Source organism: Amblyraja radiata, chromosome 1 (genome assembly GCF_010909765.2).
Source record: "Amblyraja radiata isolate CabotCenter1 chromosome 1, sAmbRad1.1.pri, whole genome shotgun sequence".
In the NCBI taxonomy this organism is placed as follows: domain Eukaryota; kingdom Metazoa; phylum Chordata; class Chondrichthyes; order Rajiformes; family Rajidae; genus Amblyraja; species Amblyraja radiata.
Genome location: NC_045956.1, coordinates 10,607,465 through 10,632,308, shown reverse-complemented (window position 1 = coordinate 10,632,308; position 24,844 = coordinate 10,607,465). Strand labels below are relative to the sequence as shown.

Below are 24,844 nucleotides of genomic sequence, written 5' to 3'. Positions count from 1 at the left end.
TGAGGTTTGTGGTTCAGTTTCCATGATGTTGCAATGAAGCGCTGTGGAGAGCTGTACTGTCAGAAGAACAGTCAATTTGAGTCTAAACTGACTACAAACTCAGTTTGACATGGAAAACATATTGGGCTATAGAAATAATTCTAGGTTGCTCTTCTCATACCAAGATGGGTATTCTTTCTCAACCAACACCACCAAAAGCAAATTAACTGGACATTCATTAACTACTCGCAGAATTGTAGACCCAGGGAACCGCAGGTGCTGGTTTACAGAAAAAGGCACAAAGTGCTGGAGGAATTTAGTGGGTCAGACAGCATCTCTGGAGAACATAGATAGACAGATGGGTTGATAAACGCCAGAGATTAAACAACAAAAGGTTTGAGATAAGGAAAGAAGAGGCACAAAATGTGAAACCAGAGGAAAGAATGTACATGGAAGCGGACTGCCTGAGCAATTACTATTTGAAGACCAGTAGTCACTGGTTGTAAAGTGTTTTGGGACATTGTGAATCATAGACCAAGATGCCCCATCTACACTAGTCCCACTTGCCGGTGTTTGGCCATATCCCTTTTTTCTATTCATGTACTTACCCAAATGTCTTTTAAATGTTGTTATAGAATTTGCCTCAACTACCACCTCTGCTCCTCTGGCAGCTTATTCCATATCACACCCCATGTGAAAAAGCTGCCCCTCAGGTCACTATTAAATCATTCCGCTCTTATCATAAACCTACAGTATGTCCTCTGGCTCCTGTTCCCCTAATCTGTGCATCTACCCTATCATGATCGTATCCACCTCTATAAGATCCCTCATCATCCTCCTGCACTCTTATGCCCCTGTCCCACTTAGGAAACCTGAACGGAAACCTCTCGAGACTTTGCGCCCCACCCAAGGTTTCCGGAGGTTGCAGGTGGTTGCCGGAGGTTGCAGGTAGTGGAAGCAGGTAGGGAGACTGACAAAAACCTCCGGGAACCGCGCGGAAACCTTGGGTGGGGCGCAAAGTCTCCAGAGGTTTCTGTTCAGGTTTCCTAAGTGGGACAGAGGCATAAGGAATATAGTCCTAGCCTGTCCAACCTCTCTCTATAGCTCAGGCCTCAAGTCCTTGCAAAAACATGAGAAGGTGAAAACAAATTATGAAACAAAGTTTTCAGTCCTCCATTGCAACGTAACAAAACAATGTTTTATTTTATTAACAATCGAAGGAAAACTATTTATACATCCCAGCCACAGGAATAGACAATTAATAGCTAATTAAAATTAAATGCCAATGGAACAAATTCTCGAGGATATTACATTTAACTGTACTGATACCTATCCAGTGTTAAACTAATGCCTCATCCTCACACCTTTTGTTCTGTTCAAAAATGACCTTCTCCTTTCACTACGAAATGAGGAAGGTAACTGGAAACACATGGAAATAGGGGTCATATGATCTCTAGTGGAGACTCATCGGCACAGAATAAGTGCAGCAAATAATACTTCAATACTATAAATCATTTTGAATTGTGATTATTAAAACCCAAGTAGAAGAAAGCAGAAGAGAAGGCAAAATAGTGTTGGTACAATTCCTGGTACCAGAGATCTTGGGCCGAAGTGCCTGATAGGTGACATGGAGTGAGGACAGGACTATCCATTTTCCCCACTGCTACATGCTAAATAACGTCCACAACTGGGATCAGGAGCTGCTGAAACTACTAAACCAAAAATGAACCACCTCAAACAAAAGAGCAAAAAAAAAAACAAAAAACACAATTCTAGCTTCAAAATTATATTCTTTGATATGGTGTCATCAGTGGGTACATGTAATGCAGTATTGAAAAAACTAGCAAAGCTCATATTACATTACCTACTGTCACAAGAGAGGTCACATTATCTCCTGTTGGAATAGCAGGCATCACATCGTCATCAAAACTTATCAGATCTTGTGCACTGTTTAATGATATTTGTACGTTAGTTGAAGATCCTTCAGCCTCCATCATTGAGGTCTTTGTTATGGGTAGCACTGAAGGTCTAGATGCAGGAGGCTTAGGTGTTATAGAAGGTGCAATACGATTTTCAGTAGTGTTGGTCTGTTTTGCCATTGTTGGCCTTGGTGCTGGTATGGGCATTTGATTCCTCCTAACTGCGGGTCTTCCTATTTGGGTAGCCACCGAATCAGAAGGGGCCTCCTCCCGACGGTCTAAAGTGTTGCAGGTTTGATTGTTCTGCTTTGATTCTGCAGAGATGCTGGGCTTTGGTTTCTTGGGTGGTTCAGGCTTGGGTCCAACAGCTGCACCCCCTGTTTGTGACTTTGGAGGCAGAAGTGGCCCCTGTCTCTCTGCCGCCACAGGCTTGGCTTCAGCCCCGTTATTGGGTTCTCCCGAAGTCCTGTCGACCAAGGAAGGTTTTGGAGCCACAGTTGGTCTCCCCTGGACCACACCAGGCTTTGGCACAAAGGTCCGTGGAACAACCTCCGGCCTTTTTGACGACTGTGCATTGTTGGCAACATTTTCGGAATCCTTCTGAGTTTCGAATGCCTTTATTCTGGAGAGGATGCCCTGCCCACTGCTGTCTCCCATGATGTTTTGGCTGGTAAAACTACCTTTGGCAATTGGATTTTGACAGACTTGCAAAACACTGTCTTCAGAGAAGCTTCCTTTGACCTCTCCCTCTGAACGTTCAATTTGTAATTCTTCAAATAGTACCGTCAAGTTACCTAAGGACCTGGGCCTTGGTATTGGGCACTTCACAACATTAGTGTTTGTTTGGACACTTTGTTCCCGACTTGTGTCACTTTCTATTGAAATCAAAGGTGCTTCATTTTCCTCTGCCCCGATGGGAATGAGGCACACAGCGGATCTGGATGGTTTCACCGGAACTACAACAAAAGAGACATAGGGTCAATTGTAAAACAATACTTGTAAACAACGGAAAACATATTAAAAATAAAAATCCATTGGTGTCAGCTAGGTTCCCGTCTATCGTCTAAGTGGTGCTCGGCCTTCATCTTAACTAGCTGCCGTTTGAACGCTGAAGGTTCAATCACAGTTTTATTAAGCAGGGAGTTGAACCAGCAACAATGGGAAGAAGTAAACGCCCACAAATGTCCCAGTTCTTCATGGTGGTGAAGTACTTCATCTGGATTCACCAGACTCCTGCCTGGATTTACCAAGATGCTGACACAACGTGCTGAGCAGGTTAGGCAACATCTCTGAAGAACATGGATAGGTGACGGTTTAGGTCAAGACACTTCTTCAAACTGACTGTAGGAGGGCGGGGGAGCAGAAAGAGAAGTGGAGGCAGGACAAAGCCTGGCAAGTGGTAAGTAGATGCCAGTGGGGAGGATTTTGATTGGCTGAAGATTGGACAAAGATGGCAAAAAAGTCTGAGATAAGAAGTGTGAAATATGAAGCTGGATGAAAGAATATTGGCGGAAGGGGACGCAGGGGAAAGAGGAAAGCAGGTACTCATCCAAGTGGGCCACAGTGGAGAGAGGGGGGGAAATGGAGGGGGGGGGGGAGTTGTTTATCTAAAATTGGAGAATTCAAGGTTCATACCGTTGGGTTGTAAGCTACCCAAGCAGAATATGAGTTGCAGTTCCTCCACTTTGTGTCTGGCCTCCCTCTGGCAATGAAGGAGGCCTAATGGGAAGGGGAGTTAAAATGGTTAACAACCAGGAAGCCCAGCAGGCCTTGGCAACCTACACAGTGTCCGGTGAAACGGCTGCTGAGTCTGCACTTGGTCTCACCGTAGTTCAGGAGGCCACTTTGGGAACGGAGGATGTAGAAGATGAGAGAAGGGGGGAGGGGGGAGGGGGGGGGTTTAACATGCACCCGTCTCACCTGGAGAGACTACTGGGATCACAGGATGGAAGTGAGGGAGGAGGTATAGGGACAAGTGTTACATTTCTTGCGTTTGCAGGGAATGTACCTGGGGAAGGGGTGGATTGGATAAACAGGGACGAGTGAACTAAGGATTTGTGGAGGGAGTGGTCTCTGCAGAAGGCAGAAAGAGGTGGAGATGGGAAGATGTGACTGGTGGTGGGATCACATTGGACATAGGAGGATGATGCGTTGGCTGGTGGGATGAAAGGTGAGGACCAGGGGAAGTCTAACCTTGTTCCGTTTGGGGGGGTGGGGGGGGGGGGGGGAGGGGAGTGGGATCAATAGCAGAACTGCAGGAAACAGTGGAGACATGGGTGAGGGATCCATGTATGACAGTATGGGGGAGGGGGGGGGAACCACTTCTACTAAAGAACATCTCGGATGTCCTAAAATGGAAAGCCTCATCTTAGGAATAGATGTGGCGGAGAAGGAGAAATTGAGAGTAGGAAATAGCAAGAGGCAGGATAGAAGTTCAAGTTCAAGAGAGTTTATTGTCATGTGCCCCTGATAGAACAATGAAATTCTTGCTTTGCTTCAACACAACAGAACATAGTAGGCATTGACGACAAAACAGATCAGTGTGTCCATATCCATATACCATTATAACTGTAAGGAACTATAAGGAACTGTAGTCTAGGTAACTGTGGGAATTGGTAGGTTTGTAGTAGAAAATATATAAAATATTTTTATATATTAGCACAAAATATATAAATTATATATTTTGTATAAAAATATAATTGGATCCAGTCATCTTCAGTTGGTGATGGCTAACACTGACAGAACAGGAGCATGCCACTGAAAGGTGCTGGTAAAGAAGCAACAGGAAATCGTCAAGAAGACCCGTTCAAGGAGAAAAGACAATAGACAATAATAGACAATAGGTGCAGGAGTAGGCCATTCGGCCCTTCGAGCCATTCAATGTGATCATGGCTGATCATCCCCAATCAGTACCTGTTCCTGCCTTCTCTCCATATCCCCTGACTCCGCTATTTTTAAGAGCCCTATCTAGCTCTCTGTTGAAGGCATCCAGAGAACCTGCCTCCACCGCCCTCTGAGGTAGAGAATTCCACCGACTCACCACTCTCTGTGAGAAAAAGTGTTTCCTCGTCTCCGTTCTAAATGGCTTACGCCTTATTCTTAAACTGTGGCCCCTGGTTCTGGACTCACCCAACATCAGGAACATGTTTCCTGCCTCTAGCGTGTCCAAGCCCTAAACAATCTTATATATTTCAATGAGATATCCTCTCATCCTTCTAAACTCCAGAGTGTACAAGCCCAGCTGCTCCATTCTCTCAGCATATGACAGTCCCGCTATCCCAGGAATCAACCTTGTAAACCTTGTAAAAAATATATTTATTAAAACTTTAAAACCCGTGGAAAGTGAAATAAATACTGGATCCCCACCTGTCACTGGAGTATACTCCCTCACACTTGCAAAATCAGCATCTGCGCTCCTTGTCTCTAGATCGTCAGCGTCTTGGTCGAATTCAGTCTGTGTCGAGATGGTAGCAGTTGAATGCCTGGGGACAGGTGGAGTGGGCCCAGGCTGCTGGCTGATCTCTCGAATCACCTGCTCGTACGAAGGCGGAGGCTGTAAAACAATGTTCAGAACATAAATAACCAGTCATTACAATACCTGGGAAATGACATAAGCTCATGCATGTTTGTAAGTGAATGGGTTGCTCACTTCAGCTGCAGCAGGCTCATCGATTCTCCAGAGAGTCCGATGATATGATGCTCCCACTCCAACAGTCCCAGCACAGTTCCCAGGGACACCGGGATACCAAGGGCTTGGTCCTATGGGCTCTGCAGATAAGACTGTAATGGCTGGCCTCCTGAGGAAAGATGGAAACATTATTTCATTGTCCCAGAAAGACAGCATTTGTGGATATTCAAACCAAGGTACATGGGGTGGGAGATTGCAACCTTCACGTGGTCCGCCCTGTTTCGACGAATGCAATCAACCTGGCGTGCACAATCAAGTAAGATCAAATAGAACAAGTTGTCCTACAACTTTAGGCTGTGCACGCCATACACAAGAAGAAGAAGAAGAAACCAAGGTACGAGTGGAATTGCCAAAAACAAAACAAATGCTTGCGAACTATAATAAAAATATTGAGGTGCAAGAGACCACAAGTGCTGAAAATTGGAGAAAATAAAACAAACTTCTGGAGGGGAAAAAAAAAAACAGCTGGAGGATCCCAGCAGATCAAACAGTACATGTGTAGGGAAATGGACAGATGAAGGTCAGGACATTTTTTCCTTCTACACCGTCTGTCCAGTTCCCCCCAAAGATGTGCCCAGCCCGCTGAGTTCCTCCAGCAATCTGGTTTTTGCTCAAGATTTCAACATCTGCGGATCCCTTACTGTCTCCAAACAGTCTGTAAATGGACAGTCGATATTTTGGGCCAAGATGGAAATAATTGCTGTTCGTTGCCCTCCGCAGATAATAGTTTTAAACCGGAGATTGGCAGATTCTCGATTAGCAAGGGTGTCAACGATTATGGGGAGAAGGTAGGAGAGTGGGGTTGAGAGGGAAAGATAGATCAGCCATGATTAAATGATGTAGGACTGGATGGGTCAAAATGGCATAATTCTGCTCCTGTGACTTATTAACGTATCATGAATACATAATTTGTTGTTTACAAAAATGGAATCGGTTAAAAAAAAAAAAATCACTAAGCAAATTGTAAAAGCAAAAATAATAATAAAATGCTTGAATAATTCATCTCACTGAGGAAGATTTCATAACACAATAATTTGGATCCGTGCCATAAATCAGCTGAGGTTTACATTATGATCCAGATTAATTGCACATTGTTAGAAAGTGTTCAGCTGACAAGCACAAAGTGCCAGTAACTTAGTCAAGTCAAGTCAAGTTTATTCGTCACATACACATACGGGATGTGCAGTGAAATGAAAAGTGGCAATGCTCGCGGACGTTGTGCAAAAAGACAAACAAACAAACAACCAAACAAACTATAAACACAATCATAAACACACGCATATTCTTTTACATATTAAATATTGGAAGGAAAAACGTTCAGTAAAGTTAGTCCCTGGTGATACCATTACAACTTGGGCTATCACGATAAAAACAATACCGCATCCTACGCGCATGAGATGAAACTTGACATTTGCCATTGGTTGGAGATATTCCTGAAAATACTTTTATAAAATCGATTAAAAATTAAAAAGCAAAATCTTCAGATGCTGAAACATGAAATTATAACAAAAAGTGCTGGAATTACTCAACAAGTCAGGCGTCGGGCTTGTAATTGCTTAATGACTATTAACTTATGTCGAGGAAGTGACAGAAATCAAGAAAGAGAAGAGAGGATTCAGATATGGACCATATAGAATTGAATTGAATTGAATTATCCTTTATTGTCATTCAGACCTTTTGGTCTGAACAAAATTTTTGCAGTCATACATATAATAATAAATATCAAAAACATGAAAGCGAGAAGAGAAATCGTGACAACAAAGGAGAGGAAAACCCTAGTTCATAGGGACAGTAGAAACAGTGGGTGGGTGGGGTGTAAGGGGCAGGACTGAAACAAGGGCAGTTCCATGTTTCCAACAAAATGACAGGCATTGTTTGATCCATGCTTGTCCCCATTGTTAACCCTGTAACTTGGAGGAAGTGAGTGGAGGCAAAGGAAAAATTGTTCAAAGTCTAAATGTCAGCCAGGTAATTTTGAAGAAAATTGATTTGACCCCGTTGAATATACATTATTACCGACAGTAATTGTGGAGAAACATTAGCTTCTGCTCAGGGATTGAGGGAATCCAATCAAAACCCTTTCCCGCCCTTCCCTAAGCTTGGACTAATGTTGCAAGGAAACTACATAAGGGTCACCAACCTGCCATCCGAGCCATGGTAAACGTGTAAAGAAATGTGAGATAAGTGCAAGACAGCATGAAGGAGATGTGAGTTTTATATAGACGTACCTCCTTTCTCTCCGCAGTTCGGTCTGTGACAATGTACGGCTTGATGCTAAATAAGAAAATCAGGAGTGAACAATGAGTACGAGTAGGACTAATAGAAATATTACTTTGTTGCTTCAGCAGGGAACTGATAATGGGAAAATTCTTTCAATTTGAACAGTAAGTTCACAGCAGAAATAAATATCCACATTGAATTATTTTACCAAATAGATATATTCAAATCTATTATCATTATCTTTGGTTTAGTGGTTTATTAGATTTCCACAACTCGTCTGTTTCTTCTGTAATCCCAGTCACACAGCATCCAGTAATGGAAATACTCACTTAGGTTCGCAGCCTCTGCTAAATACCTATTCACCACTTTCTTTCCCCACCTGTCCCCCACAGATGTATTGAAAATTATGAGAGGCATAGGTTGGGTAGACAGTCAGAACCTTGTTCCCAGGGTGGAAATATCAAAGGCATAGCTTCAAGGTAAGAGGGGCCAATTTAGGAAGGGTCTCGACCCGAAACGTCGCCCATTCCTTCTCTCCAGAGATGCTGCCTGTCCCGCTGAGTTACTCCAGCATTTTGTGTCTATCTTTAATATGCAAGGCAATTTTATTTCATAATAAGGATATGCTTTTCTAGATAAAGTGATCTCATTGTACAAATGTACCAGTCCCTGAAGATGTGCATTATACAAGCAAAACACTCGGGATAAATATCAGGGAAGTTACACCAAACAGGTACCCAGTCTTGGTGAAACCACAATGACCACACTGTGTAGAACTGGTTGCCATATTATAAAAAGGTTGCAGAGTTACTGAGAAGCATGAGAGGAAACACAAGGATATGCATATCAATAAAGGGTGAACAGACTGTGTTTCTTTTCTTTTGAGAAAAGAAAGCTGAGCAGTAAGGTAACAGAATTTAAAATTATGAGATGTTTCGACAGGTGGGGAAAGTGATCAAAAGGGCCACTCGTTAACCAGGATGGTGATAGTTTGGAACTCTCAACCACAGGGAATGACTGAAGCCAATGGGAGCCTGGACAAACATACTCCAGAAAATGTAACTGAGAAATGTTGGGAGAGAACGTGACTGGAACATTTCTGGCATTGAATGTCTGGCTTTTCCACCACATTCTATGCGTTCCTCTAGTTACCATTGGGTTAAACTTCTGACGATGCTGAAAGAGTTACGGGCCTGTCCCACTTGGGCTTTATTTGCGCGTCACTTACGCGACATCATTTACGCGTCACGATGCACGCATGGTGCAATACGCGCGCATGGAGCATGGTGAGATGTGGTGGCATAGGCAGTGACATGCGGTAGCGCGCGGCGCCCCAGGATTTCGGGATTCTCAAAATCCTTGCACGCCACCTGCATGACGCGCAAACGACGCCCAAGTGGGGCAGGCCCTTTAAAGTCTAATTTCCTTCTGTCGAGAAGGACTTAATATAAAATAGATGTACGCAATATAACCATATAACAATTACAGCACGGAAAACAGGCCATCTCGGCCCTTCAAGTCCGTGCCGAACACTTATTCTCCCCTAGTCCCATCTACCTGCACACAGACCATAACCCTCCATTCCTTTCCCGTCCATATACCTATCTCATTTATTTTTAAATTATAAAATCGAATCTGCCTCCACCACTTCCACTGGAAGCTCATTCCACACAGCTACCACTCTCTGAGTAAAGAAGTTCCCCCTCATGTTACCCCTAAACTTCTGTACTTTAATTCTCAAGTCATGTCCCCTTGTTTGAATCTTCCCTACTCTCAATGGGAAAAGCTTATCCACGTCAACTCTGTCTATCCCTCTCATCATTTTAAAGACCTCTATCAAGTCCCCCCATAACCTTCTGCGCTCCAAAGAATAAAGACCTAACTTGTTCAACCTTTCTCTGTAACTTAGTTGCTGAAACCCAGGTAACATTCTAGTAAATCTCCTCTGTACTCTCTCTATTTTGTTGACATCCTTCCTATAATTAGGCAACCAAAATTGTACACCATACAATATCAGCCATCGCTCAGAGGAAGAAGATAGTAGCAAACTCCAGCATTTAGAAGTTTTACTCAGAGGACATGGGGTGACTATATGTTAATGGAAATACTTCCTTAAAGAGTGTTTTCCAACAGTTTGGATTAAACTATGATATTAGAAAAGGGTAAGGTCATAATGTCATAATAAATAGTAGAAGAGTTAGGCCATTCTCCTCATCAAGTCTACTCCGCCATTCAATCATGGCTGATCTATCTCTCCCTCCTAATCCCATTCTCCTGCCTTCTCCCCATAACGTCCAATACCTGTCCTAACCAAGAAAATATCTATCTCTGCCATAAAAAATCCAGCGAAGGCCTCCACAGCCTTCTGTGGCAAATAATTCCACTGATCTGATCATGCTTGATCTGGATACAATATGACAAAACAGGAAGAATCAAATTCCAATCCTCAGATATGTTATTTTCCATGTGAAATACTTTGTAATATCCATGTTTAGACAATTGAAGAATGAGACTGATATTACTGCAGCTTTCAAGGTCCATATGTATATCAATAAGTTGAATACTGAACTGTTATGGAACAGAACGAAAATAAGGGACACTGTTCAGAAATAATCGCATCATAGAGTGGGTGGTGAATGACCAAATGTAACTGTCTGTCAGGGATACTGTGGCTATTCCAGCGATTTTAGACAATTGAATAAGTACTGGGTGGAATAGAGAGTCCATTGGGAACTATTGGTGGTAATATTCACTTTCAACTAGATTTCACAAGAGAAAGTGTATAAAACCAGTGCAGATAAACAAGCATAGTCACAGAACGATACAGCACAGAAAGATACCATTCTGCCCATCTTTGTATATGCCACCAAGTTGGCAAACCAGGCAAATCCCAATTGCTTATATTTGGCCCTTGGTCCTCTAAACCTTTCCCATTAATATATCTGTCCAAACGTCTTTTAAACGTCGTAATTGCAGCTAAGTCTGTAGCTTCCTCTGACAGATCATTTCAGATACGGATTACCCTCTGAGTGAAAAGATTGACTCTGAGTCCCTCTTAAATCTCTTCCTTTTCTCCGTAAGCCTATGCCATCTAGATTTAGAGTCATCTGCCCTGGGATAAAGACTGAGTGATCACTTTATCTCTAATGTGGATAAATGTGAGGTTACCCACTTTGGTATCAAAAACAGGAAAGCAGATTACTATCTAAATGGCGTCAAGTTGGGAAAAGGGGAAGTACAACTGGATCTGAAGGTCCTTGTTCATCAGCCTATGAAAGTAAGCATGCAGGTTCAGCAGGCAGTGAAGAAAGCGAATGGCATGTTGGCCTTTATAACAAGAGGAGTCGAATATATGAGCAAAGAGGTCCTTCTGCAGTTGTACAGGGCCCTAGTGAGACCACACCTAGAGTATTGTGTACAGTTTTGGTCCCCTAATTTGAGGAAGGACATTCTTGCTATTGAGGGAGTGCAGCGTAGGTTTACAAGGTTAATTCCCGGGATGGCGGGACTGTCATATGCTGAGAGAATGGAGCTGGGCTTATACACTCTGGAGTTCAGAAGGATGAGAGGGAACCTTATTGAAATATATAAGATTGTTAAGGGTTTGGACACGCTAAAGGCAGTAAACATGTTCCCGATGTTGGGGGAGTCCAGAACCAGGGGCTACAGTTTAAGAATAAAGGGTAAGCCATTTAGAACAGAGACGAGGAAACACTTTTTCTCACAGAGAGTTGTGAGTCTGTGGAATTCTCTGCTTCAGAGGGCGGTGGAGGCAGGTTCTCTGGATACTTTCAAGAGAGAGCTAGATAGGGCTCTTAAAGATAGCGGAGTCAGGGGATATGGGGAGAAGGCAGGAACGGGATACTGATTGGGGATGATCAGCCATGATCACATTGAATGGTGGTGCTGGCTTGAAGGGCCTACATCTGCACCTATTGTCTATTGTCTATGCCCCTCTTGATCTTGTACACCTCAATAGAGTCACCCCTCACCCTCATAGGATCCAAAGAAAAAGCTCCCAGCCACTACAACCTCTCCTTATAATTCAAGCCCTCAAGCCCAGGGAACATCCCGGTCAATCTATTCCACATCCTTTCCAACGTAATAAATCCTCATTTTTACGGGGCGACCAGAATTGCCAATAGTACATCAAGGGTGTTCTCACCAACAACTTGTGCACCTATATCATGATGTCCCAACTTTTACATTCAATACACTTCCCAAAGAAGGCAACCCCATAAAAAGTCATCTTCATTACACCATCCACCTGTCGCCACCTTCAGGGAACTGTGCACCTGTACCCACAGATCTCTCTGTTCTGCAACACTCTTCAGGTCTCTACCATTTGCTGTGTAAGTCCTGCCTTGGATTGACATAACAAAGCGCAGAAGCTCACAAATATCAGAGTTAAGGGGCTGTCCCACTTGGGCAACCTATTCTGCGAGTTTAGAAGTTTGTCTTTGACCTTCAAACTCATAGCATGGTTGACACGTGGTCCTAGGAGGTCCTATGAGGTCGCTGGAACTCTCCTTCATGCTCGAGGGAAGTTCCCGCATACTCGCGGCTTCAGCTAGGTCGTGGAAAATATTTCAGCATGTTGAAAGTTTTTCCGCGAGTAAAATTTGGTCGGCATGGGTCTTTTTAACTCATAAGAGCAGTGGAGTGGGGTCGCTATTTATTTACAGGCAATCGAGGGCAGCCGTAAGCAATCTCCTTCGCTGACCGGGCATTTTAAATGGCTCATTGGAGTTTTCAGGACCAAGGAAAACCGACCGGTAGGTAAAATGCCCGCTAAACTTCATTATACTTCTTAAAAGTGTCTCCACTCCTTCTCCCCCCCCTTCTCTCCCCCAATAGGTGCTCTCTAAAGGACTTACCGTACACTGTGGCAGCCGTTTACATTCCTCTTCATCGCGCAGATAGCGCTCTCCCTGGCCCTGTATATGGGGCGGGGGGGGGGGAGCTTTCCATTTCGCGCGCGCGCGTGTGTGTGTGTGTGTGTGTGTGTGTGTGTGTGTGTGTGTGTGTGTGTGCGCGCGCACAGTCGGTCGAACCAGCTCGAGGCTTTCCAGGCGAGTGCCCTCGAGCTTGACGGTCAAAGACACTCTTCTTAACTCGCGGATTAGGTCGCCCAAGTGGGACAGCCCCTTTACATTTAATTTTCCATTACCTGGCCCATCTTCTAAACTGATCTACATCTTGTTCTAAATTTAGATATCCTTCCTCACTGCCACTTACCCCAATTTTTAAAATCATCTCCAAATTTACAAACATCGTTCGCGGCCATGTTGTTCAAATTGTTAATGTATATAACAAACAGAATGGGACCCATCACCGACTCCTGTGATAATCCAATCAGAAAAGCAACCCTCCACAACTACCCTTTGACTCCTGCCTCAATTGAATTTAGAATGCAATTTGCAAGGTCACTGTAGATTCCAAGTGATTTAAGTTTCCGGACTAGCCCATCATGCAGGATCTTTTCAAAGACCTTGCTAACGTCCATATAATCTCCACGGCCTTGCCTTGCCCTCGCCAATCGTCTTGGCGAATGACCTCTGCAAAAACTCTTGTCAGATTTATGAGACACAATTCCCCGTGCACAAAGCCATACTGAATATCCCTAATTGGTCCATGAATCTTCAAGCCTGTTGCTCAGAGTTCCAAGTGGTCAAGGGGTTAGACAAAAGTGCTGGAGAAACTCAGCGGGTGCAGCAGCATCTATGGAGCGGAGGAAATAGGCAACGTTTCGGGCTGAAACCCTTCTTCAGACTGATTGGGGGGTGGGGAGAAGAAAGGAAAAAGGAGGAGGAGGAGCCAGAGGGCTGAGGGGGAGCTAGGAAGGGGGAGAAGACAGCAAGGGCTAAGAGAATTCAATGTTTATGCCACCAGGATGCAGACTACTGGAGGTAGCAATGTTACAAAATTTTGAGATTTAAAAAATCAAGTCTGCAATTTATCCCATCAGATAAAGCATAAAAAGAAGTTTAATTTGACACCTAATTCACTTTCATATCTCATGTATTTAAAAGGTTATGGCCATTTTCATACTCGGAAATTAGCATCTTGTTCCCTATTGATTTTCTATGGACATAACAAAAAAGCTGTGATCGTGGACAGTCAAAAGCCCATAACTTTCTTAAAAATTAAGAGAACTGAATGACATTTTCAGTTATCATAGATTGAACCATTCTGAAAAATATAAAATAATCTTACTTGGATGACCTGAAATTAAAGCATATAATTAGTTAGTTACCCAAGTGTAGTTAATTTCAAACTTCAATTACTAGATCTAAACATCTATCCATTTCTTAATAAATGATTAACATTTTTAAATAGCCTAAGTGTGCAAATAATATTCATAAATAATTCACAATAAAACATGATTTTTAAATCTCATTTACATTAATTTATAGGCCAAATGGAAGGAATTTAGTGTTTAATTGCTGTAAATTAAAGTCCATTTTAAATCAGCTTTCTAGTGGGATCCTGTGAACGCGCTGGTTTAGAACGTTCACATTGCGGTAGATTTGTGCCCTCAAATGCCCAGAAAAATACTGCGGGATATAATGGGCCCAAAATGAGCTACTCGCAACATTAAACTTTGTATAAAGGGATCTTAAGAAGCCCTTTTTAATGTAAAAATAAGCTACATACCTTCTGTGGTTTGCTCTATGGGACCCTGACGGCTGTCGGTGGTCGCGGGTTTAGAGATTGATTTTTAAACTACTATAACTATTATCCAAGGCCTTTAAAACTAATAATAGCTTTTGCGACGGGGTCTTCCAGCGATTTTTCGTTAATAATTAACTAGGCTGAACATCTTCGATTTGAACAGCCTAGAGAAAATCGCGTTTTAAACCCGCCCCCTCTAAACGGCGCCAAAATCGCGCACACCCGCAGCGACAGATTTTCAGCGACGCTTCAGGTAGGCTTTGCAACATACCTACTGGAGGTGCTGTTCCTCCAATTTCCGGTGTTGCTCGCTCTGGCCATGGAGGAGACCCAGGACAGAGAAGTCGGATACGGAATGGGAGGGGGAGTTGAAGTGCTGAGCCACCGGGAGGTCAGGTTGGTTAATGCGGACCGAGCGGAGGTGTTCGGCGAAACGATCGCCCAGCCTCCGCTTGGTCTCACCGATATAGATCTGCTGACATCTAGAGCAGCGGATGCAATAGATGAGGTTGGAGGAGATGCAGGTGAATCTCTGTCGCACCTGGAACGACTGCTTGGGTCCTTGAATGGAGTCGAGGGGGGAGGTAAAGCGACAGGTGTAGCATCTCTTGCGGTTGCAAGGGAAGGTGCCCTGGGAGGGGGTGGTGCGGGAGGGAAGGGAAGAATTGACAAGGGAGTTACGGAGGGAGCAGTCTTTGCGGAAGGCAGACAGGGGGGGGGGGGGGGGGGGGGGGGAGGATGGGAAGATGTGGTCAAGGGGTTAAATGGTAACCAAATTATTCCAGCACACCAGACAGCCACACAGGAATTTCTACCATTTGACATCATTTTTTAAAAACATTTACATTGAACATCTGAAAAGGTTGTAGTGCCAGAGACTTTGCTCTACAAACTCAATATGTCAAATGCAGACTTTGTCCTTTGTTACATCAGAGTATATTCAATCATTTGTTTGACTGCTGGGCACTCCTTGTTGGCAGCGCACCAGAGCTTTCCACAAACCATTCTGTGCTGTCAGCAACCACCAGGGTGGATTTTGTCATGTCTATGGCTTTCTCATAAATGCCTTCAGCTGCAGCTGCAGTAAGCAAACTACAGTACAAGATTCTGCTTACTTACTTCTTTTGATAGCAGCTCTTATTGTTGATAATGGTCCATGGCTGTTTGGAAAAGCAAATAATTAGTCATTTGGAAATACAAATCACTTATTTACATTGCACCATTCTTTACAAAAGTTTTGATAAATTAAAAATACTATTTCCCATCTTAAAGTTTCGGAGTCAAATATTATGATGTAACTGCACATTCATTAATAAATAACAAAAGAATAGCCAAATAGGTTGCCCACCTAGAACTTTCCTGGCTGGTAATCCTTTCCTCATTATCACATAAGGATATATGTTTTTGTTTTTGCTTAATCATGTTGCATGGGGAAATATATATGAAGATGGATGTTAATAAAAAATTAGGGGCTCATTTGCAACAATAGTTATGTACGGCATATTAGTAGTTGAGTTGAATCACCAGAGGCACACTGCAGTGCCTCATGGCTGTTCAGTGGCATCTGCTAGAAAGCGAGCATTTTGATGTTGGAATATCTTTACCCTGCATAAACACGAGGACCACCGTTGCTTCGACTCTTTGCCAAATTTAGTCAAGACATTACCACAAGAATTCAGCATTCCCATGGAATGAAACAACAGGCTACAATTCCCTCCATTTCCCATCATATCTTTAGCAAAACCCCCCCTTGGGAAATAAACAGTGTGTTGTTTATTGCTGCCCTCGCCAGACTTTTGCCAGAAAAGTTATTGGTTGCATCAGGCGTGTGTGTCAAAATTAATTTTCATTCTGTTTGTGAAAGCAAGATGGACTGAAATGTTTTACACACCATTGTATTATTTCACACAGGCTCAGAAATCAGAATGTAAAATTAAAAATGGATAATGGGTTAACAGTTTTAAATGATGTACAGTAAACAACATTGGAAGCAAGGTCATTGAATTATCCAAATAACACTTTTAGTGGCCTGGATGGATTCTATTACACAAATAAAAATGATATTGCCCACGGTAACATATCAGTTTAATACAATTCTGTGGAAACTTGGAGAACTGTCACCATTCCATAAATCTATATCCTGCCACAGGAAATTCACGAACTGTTATTGTTTGTGTTTGGTTACAATGGTATTAATATTGCCTTATCTATAGTCTGTTCTTACTGCCTTTGTTTGGTTCTTATTCATGATCAAATTAGTTTTCTTTCCAGTTGCTCTAGACCCTTACTCATTTCTTCCCAAGCAACAAATCTCATCTGAATTTTCAATACAAATAGCCTCGTTTTCCATTATCAAACTCATTTCCCTTGACACCCGGTTCGTTCTGAGTCCTGGAACAGAATATCTGCCACAAAACAACCAGCAAAACAATTGTGTAAGAAAGGCTCTGAGCAGCTGTTGAGGCTAGGCGGAATGCTGTCCTGCCAGGGGATGTTTAACAAAACACATTTTGCCGATAACTTTGGAATTTCCCTACAATCTGTTAACTGTTATTCTCTATTAGTGCAGAGTCAACAGCCATGGAGTAGAGTGCCATTTTACCATCATCATTTCATTTGGCAGGCACTGTGGCATTCAACAAAGAAAGTATGGAACACACACACACACACACACACACACACACACACACACACACACACACACACACACACACACACACACACACACACACACACACACACACACACACACAAGCGAGAAATGGAAAGCTGTGCAAATATCAAAACTATGAAAAATGTTGTTGATTGGATACAACTGCAGTTTGCAGTATTGCTCCTGACAGGTCGTGGCATTAGTACATTAAACATTAGGTATTTATGACATTCACTTCGACTGAAGTACAACGGTTCAGCCATTTTTCCTCAGGTCTTCAATGTCTGAACATAATTTTGTACTGCTGTAAAAGACAAGCTTTCACCAAATTTCAAAACATATTTTACCAAATTACAATCTAACTACTTTAATTTTGACACTTTACCTCGCAGTTACCCGGTTTGTCGATTGCTATTCCTACTAGTCAACTGACCTTGTTTTCTGCTCGTCAGTTGAGCAATTGGCCTCTTCTCACTGACATCCTTCCTCCTTGATTGGTTCCGTCCCTCTCACAACATGGGTTGCTACTGCCCTGTTCAAGTGCTCTCCGTCCTCGCAAATGCAGCACGGTATAAATATTGAATCCTCTAATTTCCAGTACACAAAGTTAAACTGCCGTGTCCCTCTGAACTATTGTTCATCATTCTCCCCCTCCCTCCCTCCCACCCACCAGGCTCTTGCTCCTCCCTGGATCCCTAATGGAACAGACAAATCCCACAATCTCCCGTTCAAATCATTTCTCAGAACTTTGGAATTTCTTCCGTTCTTTCATTGGCCATTCTCGTCTATTCTGCAAGCTTTTAAACCCCAAGCAGCCTGCCACAAAATCTCCTCTTCCTGAATTTCTTTTTTTTTTTTCCTTCCACACACGCAATGTTTTTATTATAATGAACTCCAACCCATCAAGCAGGATTTCAGAGCCATGGCCACCACTGGTTGGAAAATTACTCATTCACCTCATGTGATTTAGTCCGAATTTCATTCAATCAAAATAAGATGATGAACAGGACAAACCAGAAATACGGATCAAAAATCATTTTGCGCAATGGTTGCCATGAAATAGAAATTGAGACAAAATGCACAATCTGTGATGGGGGTGCAGGCAGGCAAAACTAGTGCAGAAATAACCAGTTCAGGTCACTCCCACTTTAGGGCAGGAATCCTTTCCCGTGAACTGTTTGTAACCCAAGCAGCTTGCAAACTGGAAACGTGGCCACGATTCGAGTTCCCGGCAGAAGCTGGCAGATCCATACCAAAGTCTCCCAAACAGTTGTCCGTATATGTACAGGCTGTGCACAGGTCAGATGTTTATAAGATGGGGAGGACCTGTAAAGAGACGAGTTTAATTTTGGAAGTCAATATTTAGGGATGTGCATAAACTCTCAAAGGAAGACAACACAGAAAGTTAGCCAAGTCAACCACTTCTGCAACAATCTAGGTTGTCCATGCCCTGCGTGCCATTCCCTATCCCCCCAAAGTTAAATGTGGGGATTATATTTTAATTGGAGAAATTCCATTTCAATAAATGAAACGAACAAACTCTAGCCCGACTTCTAAGTGGTAGATGAAGGTACTGGCTACAATGTCTGTTCTGAAACGGATGAATATAAATCACATCACAGATGACGTGCGCCATAACATTTCTTTGTCTAGTTGCACAGTATACTGTGACAGCCTTTCATTTTACATCTGCGAAAAAGTTTCAGCACAGTATTGCAGTTAACTACTGATAATTTTCCAACAAAACCTGTATTGGATAAAACACATGAGTGTTTTCTCATTTTTGAAAAATGTTTTTCTCATCTCGGTCAGAAAACACAAAAGGTGTTCACCATCCCCCCCCCCCCCCCCCGACCTCCCCCTCTCCCACACCGAACTGTCTGTCCTCAGCAGAGGTCTTACCTTTGTCCCCCTCTGTCCCCATCTCAATGAGTTCCGCGCCCACCATGACTTGGAGCGCTTCTACCGTCGTCTCCGCCTCACAGCGCACTTCCATGGGAAGGAGTCCTCGCCCCCGAATGATATCCCTTTTTCCCGTCTCCAACGCATCCCCTCCTCGTGGAACCCCTCTCGTAACGTCCCGGCTCTGGAACTCTTTATCGAGAACTGCCGCCGCAACGTCAACCGCCTCAACTTCTCCACTCCCCTGTCTCACTCCAATCTCTCCCCCCCTGAATGCACTGCCATTGAATCACTCCGCAAAAACCCAGATTGGGTTATCAAACCAGCCGACAAGGGAGGTGCCGTGGTAGTCTGGCGCGTCGATCTCTACAAAGCTGAGGCCACGCGCCAACTCTCGGACACCTCCTCCTACTTACCCTTGGACCATGACCCCACTGACGAGCACCAGGCCACCATATCTAGCACCATCACCGACTTCATCAATTCCCACGCCCTGCCCGACCAAGCTTCCAACCTCATCGTTCCCCAGCCCCACACGGCCCGTTTTTACCTTCTCCCCAAAATCCACAAACCCGGCTCTCCCGGCAGACCCATTGTCTCTGCTTGTTCGTGCCCCACCGAACTCATCTCCACATACCTTGACTCCATCCTATCCCCCTTGGTCAAATCCCTCCCCACCTATGTTCTAGACACCTCAGACACTCTCCGCCGCCTCCACGCATTCCACTCTCTGGGCCCTCACCCCCTCATCTTCACCATGGATGTCCAGTCACTCTACACCTCCATCCCCCACCAGGATGGCCTCAAAGCCCTCCGGTTCTTCCTCGACCAGAGGAGCAACCTATACCAAGCCACTGACACCCTCCTCCGCCTAGCGGAGTTGGTCCTCACCCTCAACAACTTTACGTTTGACTCCTCCCATTTCCTCCAAACACAAGGCGTAGCTATGGGCACACGCATGGGCCCCAGCTACGCCTGCCTCTTTGTCGGGTACGTTGAACAATCCTTGTTCAATACGTACCAGGGCTCCATCCCCGACCTCTACCTCCATTACATTGACGACTGCTTTGGGGCCACCTCCTGCACCCACACACAACTGACTGACTTCATCCGCTTCACAACCAACTTCCATCCGGCACTCCAATACACCTGGACCATTTCCGACACTTCCCTACCATTCCTTGACCTCACCATCTCCATCGCAGGGGACAGACTTCTGACTGACATACACTACAAACCAACTGACTCACATGGCTATCTGGACTACACGTCTTCCCACCCTGCCCCCTGTAAAGACTCCATCCCCTACTCCCAATTCCTCCGCCTACGCCGCATCTGTTCCCAGGATGAGACGTTCCACACCAGGGCATCGGAAATGTCCTCGTTCTTCAGGGAACGGGGATTCCCCTCCGCCACCATAGATGAGGCTCGCACCAGGGTCTCATCCATACCCTGCAACACTGCTCTCTCTCCCCATCCCCGCACTCGCAACAAGGGCAGAGTCCCCCTAGTCCTCACCTTTCACCCCACCAGCCGGCAAATACAACAAATAATCCTCCGCCATTTCCGCCACCTCCAACGTGACCCCACCACTCGCCACATCTTCCCATCTCCCCCTATGTCTGCCTTCCGCAAAGACCGCTCCCTCCGCAACTCCCTTGTCAATTCTTCCCTTCCCTCCCGTACCACCCCCTCCCCGGGCACTTTCCGTTGCAACCGCAAGAAATGCAACACCTGTCCCTTCACCTCCCACCTCGACTCCATTCAAGGACCCAAGCAGTCATTCCAGGTGCGACAAAGGTTCACCTGTATCTCCTCCAACCTCATCTACTGCATCCGCTGCTCTAGATGTCAGCTGATTTACATCGGGGAGACTAAGCGAAGGTTGGGCGATCGTTTCGCCGAACACCCCCGCTCAGTCCGCAATAACCTACCTGAACTCCCGGTGGCTCAGCACTTCAACTCCCCCTCCCATTCCCAATCCGACCTCTCTGTCCTGGGTCTTCTCCATTGCCAGAGTGAGCAACACCGGAAATTGGAGGAACAGCACCTCATATTCCGCCTGGGTTGCTTGCGTCCGGATGGCATGAACGTTGAATTCTCTCAGTTTTGCTAGCCCTTGCCGTCTCCTCCCCTTCCTTAACTCTCGAGCTGTCTCCTCCCATCCCCCCGCCCTCGGGCTCCTCCTCCTCCCTTTTTCCTTCCTTCTCCCCCCCACCCCCCATCAGTCTGAAGAAGGGTTTCGGCCCGAAACGTCGCCTATTTCCTTCGCTCCATAGATGCTGCTGCACCCGCTGAGTTTCTCCAGCATTTTTGTGTACCTTGGATAAAACACATCCTAGTTTTCACGTCAGGTCGCCCTCATCTACATAGAATGCAAACAAATTAAGTATGTAGGAAGGAACTGAAGATAGAAATTAGGTGCAGGAGTAGGCCATTCGGCCCTTCGAGCCTGCACCGCCATTCAATATGATCTTGGCTGATCATCCAACTCAGTATCCTGTACCTGCCTTCTCTCCATACCCCCCGATCCCTTCAGCCACAAGGGCCACATCTAACTCCCTCTTAAATATAGCCAATGAATTGGCCTCAACTACCTTCTGTGGCAGAGAATTCCAGAGATTCACCACTCTCTGTGTGAAAATTTTTTTTCTCATCTCGGTCAGAAAAGATTTCTCCCTTATCCTTAAACTGTGACCCCTATTTCTGCACTTCCCCAACATCGGGAACAATCTTCCTGCATCTAGCCTGTCCAACCCCTTAAGAATTTTGTAAGTTTCTATAAGATCCCCCCTCAATCTTCTAAATTCTAGCGAGTACAAGCCGAGTCTATCCAGTCTTTCTTCATATGAAAGTCCTGCCATCCCAGGAATCAGTCTGGTGAACCTTCTCTGTACTCCCTCTATGGCAAGAATGTCTTTTCTCAGATTAGGAGACCAAAACTGTACGCAATGCTGGTTTAAAGATAGAAGATAGACACAAAATGAAGATAGACACAAAATGCTGGGGTAACTCAACAGGACAGGCAGCATCTCTGGAGAGAAGAAATGGGTGACGTTTCGGGTCGAGACCCTTCTTCAGAAGAAGGGTCAGAAGAAACGTCACCCATTCCTTCTATCCAGAGATGCTGCCTGTCCCGCTGAGTTACTCCAGCATTTTGTGTCTATCTTCAGCATCTGCTGTTCTTTCCTACACAGTTGTGAGGGAATTGGGTAAAATGTATGGAGAGCAATAAGAGGATGTAATCATAGAATGATACAGATAGTAGCAAAGCATCAAGAAATGACAAGCTCAAGGGATAATCGTGAGTATGGGTAAAAGAGTTTATGTGGGAGAGGGATTACAGGAAAATGAAAGGGTAATTAACTCAGAAGGGAATATGATGACCTGAGATAGTGTTTGAAATCATAAGTGAGGAGCAATAATTTCGAAGGAACAGATTCTTTGGTGAAAAACAGGTAATGTACTTGCATGGATGACAAAAAAAAACAAAACTTAGTTGCAAACCCGAGATGCAAGACACTGGAAGTGTCATCACCACGACAAAAGATATAACTGTTTGTACACTTGCATGGCGGGCAAATACACACATGCAGATGGAGGAATATCGTTACAGGCTGACTCATTTTCTACCCATGTAGTTTTGTTTCTTCAAGAATAAACTAGGGCACTAAAAATTCAAAAGGGAGTTTGACAAAAATCGGTAGAATCTGCATTTACAGTAGATCTTCAATAGGTATGAAAGTCGTGTGTTTTTTTCTCAATTCACTAATTCAAATAATTATGGTGAAAACCTGTGTTTAAATCTAAATTTAATTAACTGTAGACAGTTAAAAAAAAAATCGAAAAACCCAAATTCAACCACCCAAAACATCAGCATGTTCCAAAGGTCAGCTGAAAATGATTAACACAGTGATTCATCCCACCAAACAGTCTGTTCTATTGTTAAACAACAGTTGTCCAAAGCACACATGGAAAGTAAATGCTAGTTTTGCAGGACGTTCAGTATTCCCCATTAGTTCTCATCTGGGGATCGGAACACGAGACTCAAGCATTTTCATGCCCATGCAATTTACACGATCTTGCGCATTGACTAAATCTGATTTAAATTGACTAAATCTGATGCCGATGTTGTGGATCTCACATTACTTACATTTTGAAGTTGATTCTGTCAGCCCAGCAGCTAATGCAACAACATTATACAAACAAGGCCTGTTACACATACAAGAAGGTACACAAAATTGCTGGGGAAACTCAGCGGGTGCAGCAGCATCTATGGAGCCGAAGGTACACAAAATTGCTGGGGAAACTCAGCGGGTGCAGCAGCATCTATGGAGCGTTACACATACAAGCTTGGTTAGCATGAATTGCACACACCCCACACATTTCTTCAGCTTTTCGGCAAATAAACCCAGAATATACCTGATAAGATCAAATATAATTTTTTAAGCTGATTTCATAACTAGTCCCATGTAAGTGGCTGGTTTGTAAAATGAATATTCTGGGGATAGGGTATTAAATTGCAGCAGAGATTGAGAATTAGTTGACAGACAGGAAGCAGAAGTTTAAGAGCATTCACCTCTGGGTGCCACAGCAACCCCTTCTTGGGTCCCAGCCTTAATTATGGCCCTGTCCCACTTAGGAAACCTAAACGGAAACCTCTGGAGACTTTGCGCCCTACCCAAGGTTTCCGTGCGGTTCCCTAAGGTTGCAGGCGGTTGCCGGAGGTGCAGGTAGTGGAAGCAGGTAGGGAGACTGACAAAAGTCTCCGGGAACCGCACGGAAACCTTGGGTGAGGCACAAAGTATATAGAGGTTTCCGTTCAGGTTTCCTAAGTGGGACAGGGGCATTAAGTTTGAATGGACACACACTTTTAAACACATAGATGAGAAAGTTTATAACTCACAACAGATAACAGTGGTCACAGAGGTTTACAACTTGCACTTAAACTTGCTGGCTCCGATTCAGACGTCTTGAGGATAAATAATATGGAAAATTCCTGGGGAAAAAACCCTGCTAAACAGCAAAGTAAGCGACCACTGCCAGCTTATCTGTGCATGCGTCAACAAATACAAGGTGAAAAAATGGAAATGGAAATTTAGTTGTTACTTTCACATTTTGTGTTAATTTATTTGTTCCCCACCTAAACTCCACAAAAACAAATTTTATTCCGTCTCTTGGATTTTTAGGTGGTTCCTGAATTCTGCAATGACAAATTTTCGTAAGGCTAACAACGATAACAGCCTTTATACATCAATGATTTATACATCAATGAATAAATGTAATATCTCAAAAGAATTCCTCACCTTGCAAATCATTAATATATTTTATGGATGGGTGGATTTGCTAATGCCAAAGGAATCAAAGGATATGTGTAGAAATCAATAAAGTGCACTGAAGTAGATGATCAACTATGATCGTGTTGAATGATATAACATTCCCTAAGATCTGATAACTTACTCCTGTTCTTATTTTTTTAGTGTTTCTATGCCAGCATAAGGGAACACTAATTAGTAGAGGGACTTAATTCAAAACAGAGAAACTAGTCTATCTGCTACAAATACAAAATATTAAGCACGGAGATTTCTGTACATTGAGACCACTGTATTCTTGTAGTGGATTAGAGGATTATCCTCCTGCATTGTTAATGACAGCCTGGGCAAAGTTGATCCTCAATCAAGACTTCTCGTTCATCCTCCTGTACATAGTCATATGGAAACTCCTGCGGGATGAGATGCTGTCAAACAACTGGGAACAAACAACCAGTTGAACAAGCCTGCCAAGCATGCGTGAGTTGGATACAATTAC

At 43.9% G+C, this 24,844-nt stretch overlaps 1 protein-coding gene across 2 annotated transcripts in view; it reads right to left on the bottom strand.

Annotated features, from left to right (window-relative positions):
• The window catches only part of sh3d19 (SH3 domain containing 19), a 144,934-nt gene that overhangs the window by 42,649 nt on the left and 77,441 nt on the right, over positions 1-24,844 (bottom strand). For both annotated transcript variants that reach the window (XM_033017641.1, XM_033017651.1), the window contains exons 3-7: positions 15,601-15,641; positions 7,815-7,860; positions 5,548-5,695; positions 5,265-5,451; positions 1,844-2,854 (exon numbers count right to left, since the gene is read on the bottom strand). In XM_033017641.1, the coding sequence (XP_032873532.1) occupies positions 1,844-2,854; positions 5,265-5,451; positions 5,548-5,695; positions 7,815-7,860; positions 15,601-15,641 (1,433 nt within the window). The remainder of the gene's footprint in view (positions 1-1,843; positions 2,855-5,264; positions 5,452-5,547; positions 5,696-7,814; positions 7,861-15,600; positions 15,642-24,844) is intronic.